General features: G+C 39.1%; 1 protein-coding gene across 3 annotated transcripts in view; it reads left to right on the top strand.

Moving 5' to 3' along the window:
* Nucleotides 1–5,533, top strand: part of MEGF10 (multiple EGF like domains 10) — a 162,665-nt gene extending 157,132 nt beyond the window's left edge. Inside the window, exon 24 of one of the 3 annotated variants that reach the window (XM_032425049.1) lies at nt 1,108–5,533. In XM_032425049.1, the coding sequence (XP_032280940.1) occupies nt 1,108–1,289 (182 nt within the window). In that variant the 3' untranslated portion in view covers nt 1,290–5,533. The remainder of the gene's footprint in view (nt 1–1,107) is intronic. The other 2 variants (XM_032425050.1, XM_032425048.1) reach the window with 2 other exon arrangements.
* The last annotated feature ends 7,167 nt before the right edge of the window (nt 5,534–12,700 follow it).

Below are 12,700 nucleotides of genomic sequence, written 5' to 3'. Positions count from 1 at the left end.
GCATTTAGAAAATTTAAAGTAAATTTTCCTTATCTCTCACCTGGCTGTCCACCTTTTGTTTTGTAACCATAGTGACTATTTGAGCACACCTGTGGAATATGTCTCACATTAGCTCTTGTGTTGAGTTAGCCCAAACAAATGGTTCAAGGGCATGAAACAGGTGGTTCCATTTCCTGGTTGCATATCCATTACGTTAATATAATGCTTTTAGCAGGATGGAAACATTTTACTTTTAAATTTGTCTGATATATTGCTCATATTCTTGGATGTGAATGGGCTGGAAATTAATAAGAATTCAATTTAAAATTAGAATTGTTTTGATTGCTCCTTACAAATACCATTTCGGGAAAGTTAAAACACATCAGAGCTGTCACTGGGTGGGTAGAGTAGGGCTACATATTTTAATTTTTTTTCCTCTCTCTCTCTCAAGTTTATGATTTAAACTTTAAAAACTTCTCTATTACTTATAAATGAAGTGGCTAATTTAACTCTAGTCACTAGTACTTAATTTATGCCACAGACATGACACTGAAAAGATGAATAACTCTTCTTAAGAGTTAAGACAGCTTTAAAAAAAAAAAAAAAAATGGAAGGTGTAGTGAGTGACCTAAGTTTATTTTTAAAAGTCAGTCACAAACCCCCTTTGAGCCATCTGGTAAACCCAACACTTTAACATGGGAACGCAACTGCGAGCCTGGGTCCTGAGTCCTCAAGTGAACTTGTTAAGCGTTTCCATGAATTGAGTTACCCTGAAAGGACCTCAGTCTTCTCACCTATGGGATAAAGGATTTGGACTAGATTACCTACAAGGTGCTTTTCAGACAATGATTCACATCCAGGGTTTCTGTCTTGTCCCTGGATGTCTTCATCCCAACCCTACGGTCACCTTATTGTTCAGAACGCCATTGTGTGCATCAGCTGGTCTAACAGCCGTAGAGTACCCACCTCGATGTGATTATAAAACCATCCTTTGTTTCTTAAAATAGTGTTTCTTTACATTTTTGGAAGTGCTCCTCTTATATGTTTGAGATTCGCAAGAAATGCCATATTCTATTCTGTTTAAAATATTCCATTGCTGATAAATTAATGTGTCCCTGGTTGTCACAGAACCTACAGTGAGTGTTGTCCAAGGAATATTCAGCAATAATGGGCATCTCACCCAGGATCCATACGACCTCCCAAAGAACAGTCACATCCCTTGCCATTATGACCTGCTGCCAGTCCGAGACAGTTCCTCCTCCCCCAAGCGAGAGGACGGTGGCAGCAGCAGCAGCATCAGCAGCGAATGACACCAAAGGACGGCTCGGTAGCCGCTGGAACAGTTTCCAGAACTGCACTTCGGTTCTTCTCCATCCTCAAGTTTGCCACCTTAGGTGAATGTTAATCTAGTTGGTAGGCAACTGTTGGACATGAACCAGAAAGCTCAAAGCTGAGGCTGACTGACCGTAGGTCCTCCTTATACAGGTGGCTCAGAAGGAGATACCAATGTGACTTCCTCTTCTTCCTAGTTTTAGAACTGCACTCGTGAAGCGCAAATTCCTATAAAATCTGGGCTAAAAGCATGAACGTGCGGAGGTCCTTGGGAGGGAGTCATGGGGTGTGGTGGCCGTTGGCAGTATGGTTTGACGATTACAATTTCAATATTTTCTTTCTCATTTGCATTGCAGAGCTGTACCAAGGATTGTGCAGTTTGTCATAAAATCTAGTGTGAATCACTAAGCGTGTAGAAGAGAAGGGGCATATTATCGAGTCCTTATGTTTATTTTTTTCAGCTGGACTCAGAATTATAGGGATAATATGAACCCAGGAAGAAATGTTCTGTCAAGTGGCATACCTGGAGAGACTTTGAGTAAACTCTAGAATTGGTTAGCACATTTAAATATGAAAACTTTAGACCTGTTTTAGGATGAAGAAATGAAAAATTAGAATTATTTTAGAAATAGTATAATTATTTCAGGAATCAGTATACAGCTGTGGCTGGCAGAGGGTTGTCTTCTTCGACCCTTGGCCCACTTTTGATCCATGAGGTCATTCTGATCACTGTCCCCATCGTACATATTCACCACTTAAGGTCCATAACATATCAATAATTATTTCATAAATATGGAAATGAAATAGTTTTATTTTTGAGAGACTGGATTGAACAAGTGTATAATGATTGGAAAAGGTTGTAAATTTTAAGTGTAAGAAGATGCTTCGGTTTTGTAAACCATTAGTAACTCATACTGTAATATAGAATTAGTAGAAAGTTTTGATTAATTTTTCCCTAGAAGTGACCGGAATATTTTTGTGCATATTTGAGAAAAGGGCACTTTCCTTTTATTAATTGTTGATTTATGCTTAAGCTGGTCTTTTGCATTGCTAATATGACATGTACCCCATTTTTCATTAATTTGTATTTCCATTTTTAAGTTGTATATTCTATGTTTTGTAGTGCTTGGATTGTTAATGAAAAAAATTATATTATATGTCCATTGTTTCTTGTATTATTGCCACTTATCTTTTTGCTTGATAAAAATGCATTGTTCTTTTTTTCTTTTGGAGGGAGGAGACGTAAGTATATAAATCAAATCTATTAAAAATCGGTCATTACTTAAATAGTAAAGTAACCATAGATGAATGGCTTATAATTGAACTAGAGAAGCTTTTTAATATTCCAAAATGGAGCTCCTTTTGATCTGTGGGTTCTGAGTCTTGGCTAAGCCGGGGGTTAGGGGAGTGAGGAGCTGTTGGTTGTTGAGCAAGTACCACAGACTGGTCTTACTGAAGACCTTCATTGGGATGATCCCACAACTGATCATCCAAACTGGGACACTTTTGAGTGTAAATGAGGGCATTATTAATATTTAACCTGCAATGGGCTTAAATCTGGACTGTCCCAAGCAAACCAGGATGGATACTCAACCTGTGCACACCTGTCATGCACTAACATTTTTCACTTCAAGGTGGTTGTCTCGAGAATGCCAACCTGATGCAAAAAAGCCAGTTTCTCTTTGACTTACCTGAGTAAGCGGAAGGGCTGAAAAGCTGCATGAGGAAGCAACTTCATGAGAGGAAACTGTGGCTGTGAATCTTTAAAGACAGGAAACCCTATATGGTGTCTCAGTGAATCAGTTGACATATATGTATTGTGCACCCATTCTGCCGGTAATATACATACATAAGGCATTGTCCCTGCCAGTTATCAAGCTGCGGTATCCAATGAGTTCACATCACACACCTGCCCCTGTGGTGGTGATTTGGTCAGGGAGATGATAGAACAAACACACCTCGAACATTCACTCCTTTGATGGTTGTTTCTTGTTGAGAACCCCAAAGTTAATTCAAGGACATATGGAATTACCTAGAACACATCTTAGAAACAATTGATTCATTCCAACAGTTACCCTTTCGCTGACCCTTGGCTCCGGGGGTGGGTAGGCATCTAATTGAGACACTTGTGGGTCACTAGCCACGAAAAGTCCTTTCTGGTAAGAAAAAAAGTCTTTTTCCCCTTCTCGTTTAAGCATCATCTCTTTACTGTTCCACAATACATTTGAGTCTCCCCATAACGTCCTCGATAGAGTTAAAAAAAAAAAAAAAATTTTTTTTTCTCATTACACTACAAAAAAACCCAAAAAAACAAAAACACTAAAACCCTGAAAGCTTCCTGTGCAAAGACAAGAGCATCTCAAGCAGAAAGCCTGAGCAGCAGATGTGGACCCCGAACGGGCACTGACGTCCCTCCCTGTGCATTCTCTCTGGTAGACCAGTTGCTCAGGACTGATGCTGTCCTGACACCACATTTGTATCAGAGGTGAGTTTTGCTCACCAGAGTTCACTCAAGATTTTTCAAACACCAGAACACATATAGCATTTTGGATATTGTAAAAATGACATAGTGTATTTGGAGAGGTATAGTTGAGGAGTCAAAGCTTCCTAGATATTTTGATCTAGGTTTGGGTAAAGAGAGAACTTCATTTGTCGGAATGAAAATTAAAAGACAAAAGGACCTGGCAAGTTTTTTTTCCCCCCTGAAATTGCCACCTTTGGACCCTTCCAGATATATCTAATGTAATTTAATGGTGAGGTAATTCTTTATACACCGTGACTCTATTCTCTTGACCTTTGAGCTCATTCATTGGGACCCTAAAATTAATTTCTTCCTCATATCCTACAGTGATCAGAGCAGTGAACGAGCTTGGCAATACCAAGGAAAAGCCATTCACGTAGGAATGTCAGCCAAACTCTTCTTTCCCTAGAGGATGGTATGTCAGAAAATTTATAAACTATTTTTATTTATATATAAATACATCAAAAGTGGCCCAGCTAATAGCTTATGTACTTGCTGTAATATGGAGAATATGTTATTTATAGTGAATTATATGATAAGGAATATTTCATAATTATTTACAATGCTTGATATAAATTCCTCTCACATGCTACAGTCGTTATGCCAAGAGAGCATGTAATATGTTTAGCATTATCTCTATGGTAAATTATATTCACCAATTTTAGGAAAGCCAATGTAGAATTTTGTAAGATAGTTATAACCTGTCCCAACCAATTCCGTTAGCACAACCACTGTGTGCTGTGAGAAATGCAAACCACTTTATGAAAATGTGGTCCATCCAAAGAGCTACAGAAGTACTTCACAATTATTGGGGGGTTTTAAACCATAAATACTGAAAAAGTTGCACAGGAGTATTACACTACTAACTCATGTCAACATTAGAAGTCCAGTTACCACTTAGAATAAGATGAAGTCATAAAAATTGCATTTTAAGGTTATGTTTTTTAAAATAACAAATCTCCTATCTTTGGGTAATGTCTTTATTATCCAACTCAGTATTTAATAGATATTTTGATCTTAAAGGCTTTACGTCATTGAAGTGCATACAGATGTGCCCGTGTGAGTCACATGGTGTGGATGAGTGCTTATTTCTTCACTAAAGATGTACAGCAAACGACCCTTTTAGGGTCCTCTGACTAGTGGTGACCTAACTCCGGGTCTGCTTGTTTTCCTTCAGTATTTAAGCCAGGCTTCCTTTTGATATGAACAAATCGCAACGTATATTTTTAAAAGGAAAAAAAAAATCCAAATACGTAAGAATTTTCCTGATTGTAGCAAACACAAAAATGCTTTCAGTGTGAAAATATCTCTATTTTCCAAAGATGGTAAACTTCGGTCAGTATTAGCTTACATTGTCATTTATATCACCAAATGAGGATAGATTAATGCAATAAACTTTCTAATAAAAAAAACCTTCCTTTAAAGTAGTGTTTATTTCTATGTCTGATTCAATTGTTAATTAATGAGAAGCGAAAACCTTATGATCTTACTGGAAAAATTAATATTTTTTCACGTGTAACACCATAGCACTTTATATAGGCACATAAGAACAATTGCATTTTATTATATTTAACTGTTCACATATCTGCTTTCCCTTCAGACTGCTTGTTCTTTAAGGACAGAGGCAATATTTTGTACATATTTGGATTCCAGCAACCCGGGTTAGTGGCCGAGAGTCAAGTCTTCTGTATAAATAACTTTAGGTCATCTTATGTGAATTTGTTTCTTAAATCTTGGTAGATTGTTAATTTCTTATTTTATAGTTAAAACATTTCTGGAGCATCCACTTTATAGCACTGTTTTCTAGAGATCAAGTATGAATAAAACATTGCTTCTCTCAATTACTGTTTATTTTCTGAGGGCCTGAGTGCCAAGCACAGTTGGGAATGCAAGAAAATATGATACATGAGCTATTTTAAAGTAGCTCATTATTTAATTAAGGAAATAAATCATTTTACTAGCCGTGTGACTTTGGTAAGTTACTTAACTTCCCAGAGCCTCGGTTCCTATATTATAATATGTTGGAAAGAATGGTACCTATTTCATAGGGGGTTCGTGAGAATTTAATAACTTTATGCATACACAACACCTACTTCAGGGCCTGACACATAGTAGATAGCTGGTAAATGTTAGCTATCATTACTATTATGAAAAATTAGCGAATAACCGGAGCCATTTTATAGTAACCAGATGAGTGATGAGGCTGGTAAATCAAAAGTGAGCATTTAATGAATATTACAAAAGCTACATATTTGTGTGACCTTATCCCAATCTATTTTTGTACTACCACACAATTCCATATATATTTTATTTCTAGAGTGGTGATTTAGGAAAGCAATAATAATATGATTTCATCTTCCAGCAGTGTGTTATCTTCCTAAGAACTGAGAATGCTTTTAAAATGTGTGGATGTGGGTTTCTGGAAAGATGGTGACCTGGCTTCACATTCTCATCCTGGAGAATACAGCCATCCAGAAAAAGTCAGGGGCTGACCTTGGCAAACCGATGAGGTTCCACACACAGTGAGATATCAAGTTCCTGAAAGAGGGTACAAATGGGGGGCAAAATGTAAATGGGAGTTGCTGGAATTGATGGGAGTTGACTATAGAGGGGGTGCATGGGAAGGGCCGGCTGACCTGGGGGAAGGAAAGAACGTCTCTTCTGTTTGCAGGATGCATCGGTGAGAGGCTGTCCCTTGCCTGACGGCATCCTAGGAGGGGTAGTTTCCATGTTGAGCTAAGGTCAGCCTATGCCTCCTTGGATTTGTGAACTGAGAGGCTTTCACAAAGTGACCATGGGGATCGCTGGTAACCACCGAAGGAAAAATCCCTCCCCTGGCTGTCAGTATGCAGGAAAGAACCAGAGAGACGCACAGGTGTTGAAAGCCAGCACGCTGTCATGTGAAGAGACAGAGAAACGTCACAACCACGTCATGGGAACATTGCAGCTCAGATGAAAGCAAAAGAGGCTGACATGGTGGAAAACTACAATAAACCTCTGTTATGGAGGCGGAGCCAACATGGAAAATGGAGGAAAATCTGGATAGAATACAATTTAAACTCTTGTAGGGATATTATTGGAGGACCAGAGAGAGTTTCCTAGGACTGAAAACAGGGGTTCCCCAATTTAAAAATTCAATAGAGGAACATGAGATTCAGCTAAGGCTGAATTCGGGTTTCGGAAAATGAACTACAACCACGAGAAAAACAGGAAAACTCATCCAGGAGACCCAACGTTGAAACAGTTGCTAATACAGAAGGGGAAAAAGGCGCCATGGCGGAGTAGTAATCAAAGAAATAATCAAAGAAAACTTCCAGAAACTATGCCCTTCCATAATGTGAATCTTTCAGATCTTTAGATCTTCCTTTCAGCTGTAAAAGGACCTACTGGGCTAATGAAACAGAATTGATGAAAAACAATATGGAGGGAGAGAAATCGACCTTCCCAAACTCTAAGGCTAGAAAAACAAACTTAAAATGGCACGAGCAAAAGTGGCAGATTGGTTACAAGGGAAAGATAATTCAATTGAACGGAGGAAGTGTCCAGTGGGGACAGGGAAGGGCAGGGAAAGGGGTGTGTAGCTGCCTGCTATTCTCCGGCTGCAGCATCAGCTGCCCATCCTGTCCTCCTAGGACAGCATGGCTACCCGCCAGCAGATTGGTTAATAGCCTGCCTTCCATTCTGCTTGAAACCTCTGCCCCGACTAGCATGGGCCAGGAAGAGACAGGGCCACAGGATTTGGGAAAGGAGCTTGTGTGATAGACTGGCACAGGATTCGCTGGAAATACTGAAGCACCAGTTTACCACCCTTCATTGAATTTGCTGTGAAGGAATCGCTGAAGTGTGATCAGAAAGAAAATCAGAAGCCTTGCATGGCTGTAGGCTTATGAAAGACTGCTCTTCCTCCTATATTGGTGGCCTGGACTTCCTTAATGGTGAAAAAGCAATAGAAAAATCCACATATGCCACAAAGTGGCCAATCTGCCCTGGTCTACTTGATTATTAGCAGAGGATTGAGACACTTCTGGAACAAGTGATCCTGAAATACCTAAAAGCAGATTTCTTGTAACCTCTCCTAAATACAACACCGAACAGAGAATATACTACTTAACTAACATTTGAACCTTTTATTTTAGCGGCAGCTTGGACATGGGGACACTTAGGAGAACAGACAGGAACAGTGTCCTCTCTGCAGTTGTAGCCATGATCAGGGATTTGAGACATAGCTTCCCAAGTGTTTACAGTAGAACCTACCCTGAAATTAAGGTAAAGAATTTAGTGATTGTAGACCAAAGCCAAAGTAGATTGTCATAGTAGGACTACTACCTATCACAGGCAGGTTTGGAGGCTTTGTGCTTGACTTCTACAAAGTATGACATGCTACAGAGGATTACGAAGAAAGCAGAGCTAGTATTTGTCATCATGTTCCAATGATTGGAGTCATGTTATAAAATTGATTTTTATAATTAATGGGAAAGAGATCACCTTTTTTTTTAAGATTTTATTTATTTATTTGACAGAGAGAGATAGCGAGAGCAGGAACACAAGCAGGGGGAGTGGGAGAGGGAGAAGCAGGCTTCCTGCCGAGCAGGGAGCCCAAAAGATGTGGGACTTGATCCCAGGACCCTGGGATCATGACCTGAGCCGAAGGCAGACGCTTAACAACTGAGCCACCCAGGCGCCCGGGAAAGAGATCATCTTTCTTATTATGTATTTCGTATAGATGGCTGGTAAACCTGGCTTGACAATAATATAATATTTTTATATGATACAATAATTGAGTCACTATGTCAAAGCCAAAATGATGAATTATTTTGCTTCAGGTTAAATATCTAAATCCTGTGTGTAACAAAAAAAGAAGAGGGTTTTAGTTCTTTCTGGGCCTCTCATATTTTGTATATGAACTACCTTATCAACCTTATTATCCAAAATCAGATGGAATTTAATAACTCAAGATAGTAATGCTTAAATTGTAGAAACCTAAATGTGCAAGAACTTTTTTATTTTGCACATTTTATATCTTGAGAGAAAATAAAAGGAGTAACTGTTGTTTTTAAAGAAAAAAAGTAAAAAATTTTTAAAATCCCTGTGGTCTTGTTTACATATTCATAGGATTCTAGTTATCACTATTTTAAAAAATTTACTATTTTCCCCAAAAATATTGCAGGGATTTTTTTTTAATAACAATTGCCCTTGGAACAAAGAAACTAGCATAGACTATTCTGCTTCAATGTATTTATCTGTAATCTGCTAGCTCTTGAGCAGGTGGTAGATAGAGAATGAGGTCAATATCAAGTGGATGTTGTGTTAGTTGACATGCAATTATTCTGAGCCAGGAGGAACTAGAATAGCTGGAGTCAAATTATACTCTTCATCAGGAAAGGGGAAAACTCTAATCATGGCTATTGCTCAATCATTACTTCTTGAGAAAGATCTTTCCTAACCACTTATGTGGGATGAAATCATCATCCCGTATCCTATGACCCTGCTTGATTGCCTTCAAGGGTTGATCTCTGAAGTTACATATTATTCAATCTCTTTGTTTATTCCTTTATTGTTTGTCTGTTCAACTGGAACATAAGCTCCATGAGGGCAAGATCTTTTCTGAATGGTTCACTGCTGTATCACTAGAACACTAATGTCTAGCTGATGACAGTTGATGACAATAAAGATTGATTGATTGAGGGGCGCCTGAGTGGCTCAGTAGGTTGAGTGTCTGACTCTTGATTTTGGCTCAGGTCATGATCTCTTGATCATGAGATCAAGTCCCATGTCGGGCTCTGCACTCAATGGAAGTCTGCTTCTCTCTCTCTCCCTCTGCTCTGCGCCCCCCTCCCCATTCTCTTTCTCTTTCATAAATAAATAAATCTTTTAAAAAATGATTGATTGAATAAATGAATAAATGGCTTCTGCTTACTTGGACAATGTGGGTTTGACTTTGCTCTTCCTTGGCATTCTTCTTGGGTGACTTGGAAATGTTGCTCCTTCCATCCCATCCTACCATTGCACTCATTCATGATGACAGCTGCAAATTCAGGAAGCTGGTAACCTGAAGGGATGTAGGATAAGAGCTTGTCTATCTAGCAAAATATTTTCTTTCATATTTCACCCGTAAAGCTGAGAGTACCAGCTCCAGAGATTTTGGATGTCAAGAGCATATCCATTGTATTTTTGAATAGATGTTTCGAAGGAGTGGATTTTAATTAAACCTGTGATAATCAGCATCACCCACCCTTTGCTTCTATTGAACCCTGTATCACAACCACGTTATTTCTGTTTGCTGGCCTCCAGTCTCCTCCTCAGCTCCCACCATTTTTTTCCCTGCACTTGCCCATCTCTCTCTTTGTCCCTGTGCCTACCTCTATGACGTCGGCCCAAGGCCATGCTTCCAATAGGCTGCTCTCACACAGGGATTAAGTGTAGGAGGTCAGTTAAAGAAAGCTTTTTTTCTGTGACATGAGGGATTCCTTTGGCAGGTGATTTTGGCTCAAAGAATCCTTATTGGCCTGACCTAAACTTTGTTAGAATTGTGCTTGCATTGTAGACTCTTCCTTCTCTCTCCTTCACCGGACCAGACTCATTATCACACAATCATATAGTATTTCCACAATACAAGCACAATAGATGTCAATGACCTCAAGATCATAACTAATAGTAAAAGGTAGTGAAATAATTAAAATTGTTGAGTTTTGAGTATTTATTGCTTATAAAAATAGAAATTACTGAATTGTAAGTTTATATACTTCAATTTTAATAATGGCTGGGTTTGGGGTGCCTGGGTGGCTCGGTCAGTTAAGCATCTGCCTTCGGCTCAGGTCATGATCCCAGGGTCCTGGGATCGAGCTCCACATCGGGCTCCTTGCTCAGCGGGGAGTCTGCTTCTCCCTCTGCCGCTCCCCCTGTTTGTGCTCTCTCTGTCTCTCTCTCTATCTCAAATGAATAAATAAAATCTTTTAAAAAAATAATAGCTGGGTTTAACAGCTGGCTCACAAAATTCTGGAAAATTTAATAACTGGCTCTCACAAGCCTGTATGAAATGCTTTAGTACCGCATTACCACAACCCTGACTTCCAATTGTCCAAGAAAGGGGTCCACAAGCTCTAACCAAAACACCGACACTGGCGCATACAATGTAGGAGCTGGAAGGAGTTGCTCAGAGCACATTTCTCTCCCCCGTTTTCATTTCACATCTGGAAAAACCAAAGTCCAGCAAGTTTATACGTTCAGGTAAGCACTGTGTACTAAAAATACAATAAGCTGGGTCTCCTCCAACACATATATTTCTGTTGTACTCATTTTACCAGAAAAAAACAATAGGAACTGGATTCCCTCTTTCTTAGGAGATTTTCAGGCTAATTATTTGGCTGTGAAGGAGTCCTCTCTTAGGTTTTGTAAGAAGCACTGAATGGGCAGGTGACCTTACTCAAGGGTCCTAGGCTCCATGTAATAGATGAACTCTAAGCATGAGGATCTATCTATGAATTGCCATTTAGGAAAAATTCACTGATGCACAAAGCTATTTCATTACTATTGTTTATAGCTCTACACAGACAGGCTTCCTTACCCTGGCAAGTGGGTAGCAGAACCCACGTGAGGCTTCTGGATGCACGCCAACTCACTGAGGCCATTCGTAAGGGACAACTATGTTATAAGAACTGGATTGACTGATTTCTTCATATAGCACTAGTTTTAAAAAGAAATGCTTTAATATTGCTGCTCACTAAGTAGCTGGGGGACATACATAGCAATTGTTGGGCTTTATGCTTGAATTGTGGCTGCAAATCAAGTTAAAAAAAAAAAAAGTTCCCGAATATTTTATTTGTACTGCAGGTAGATTTTATTTCTAGCAGAAAACAAACTAGGGTTGAGTCACTTGACAAAGGTAATTTTAAAACAGCAGGATGAAAGGCAGGGTTTTCCGTGCTTGCCTGAGATATTGAAAGAGAATTTTGACAGGCTACACTGAAATGTTGATCTCTGGGAGAATGTATTATTTAAAGAGTAGAGTAAAGGAGGGAAAGGCTAGGAAAAAAAGATGCAGAGACTCAAAATATTGCTATTTTCCCCGCATAGAGAAAAGTATAAGGTGACTGGCAGGGAATACCATTAAACCTGGAATGAGGAACCATGTGGCCAAATTAATTACTAAAAAATGTCTTTTTGGTTATTAAGAGTGCCCTTTCTCTTAGGAAGGCATCTGATTCTTTGATGAGCTCAGCACCTAGTATATACAAGACAGGTTTCCATTAAACGATTTTGATTAAATGAACAAATACAAGAACATTGTGTTCTTCATTAAATGCTTTAGACACTTTCAAAGCAAAGTCAGTTTTAAATGGCATACATAATACAAAGCCACAGTGCCATTAATCAAAAGCTCAATGCCTAAGCATAATGTACTAAAACATTGTCATGTCACCCTGTATATAACATAATACAAGACGATGATAATACAATTCCTTTTTGACTTTCACTGGTTCTATAGACAGACTGACTTAATCCAAGACAGCCTCTCTTAAAATAATCTTGTCACCACCCAAGGTGATTACTTCAAGGCAAACATTTGCTTGGATGTTTACATCCTGAATTAGTCAATTTTTTAGAAACTAGACTCACCACTTAATAGAGCTCTTAGATTGTTATAAATTGGTTCAGAGGCTAAGGGAAAAGAAGTTCTCCAAGGAAAACGTCAAAGGAATCTGGGAAAACCACCAAGTGCCCTGCGAGGGGGTGAGGGCACGGACCCTTTATCCAATGACAGAGCTGGCAGTGACCTCAGCTCTTACAGGTGTGATCAGCCAGCACCCAAATCCTCTGGTCGTGGTGGATTTCTTCTCGACATTTTGACTCACAGCTGTTCACAGCATC

The sequence above is a fragment of the Phoca vitulina genome, unplaced genomic scaffold (genome assembly GCF_004348235.1).
Source record: "Phoca vitulina isolate PV1807 unplaced genomic scaffold, GSC_HSeal_1.0 scaffold32, whole genome shotgun sequence".
NCBI lineage: Eukaryota > Metazoa > Chordata > Mammalia > Carnivora > Phocidae > Phoca > Phoca vitulina.
Note: the sequence above shows the minus strand (reverse complement) of the source record. Positions and strands in the feature narration are given on the sequence as shown.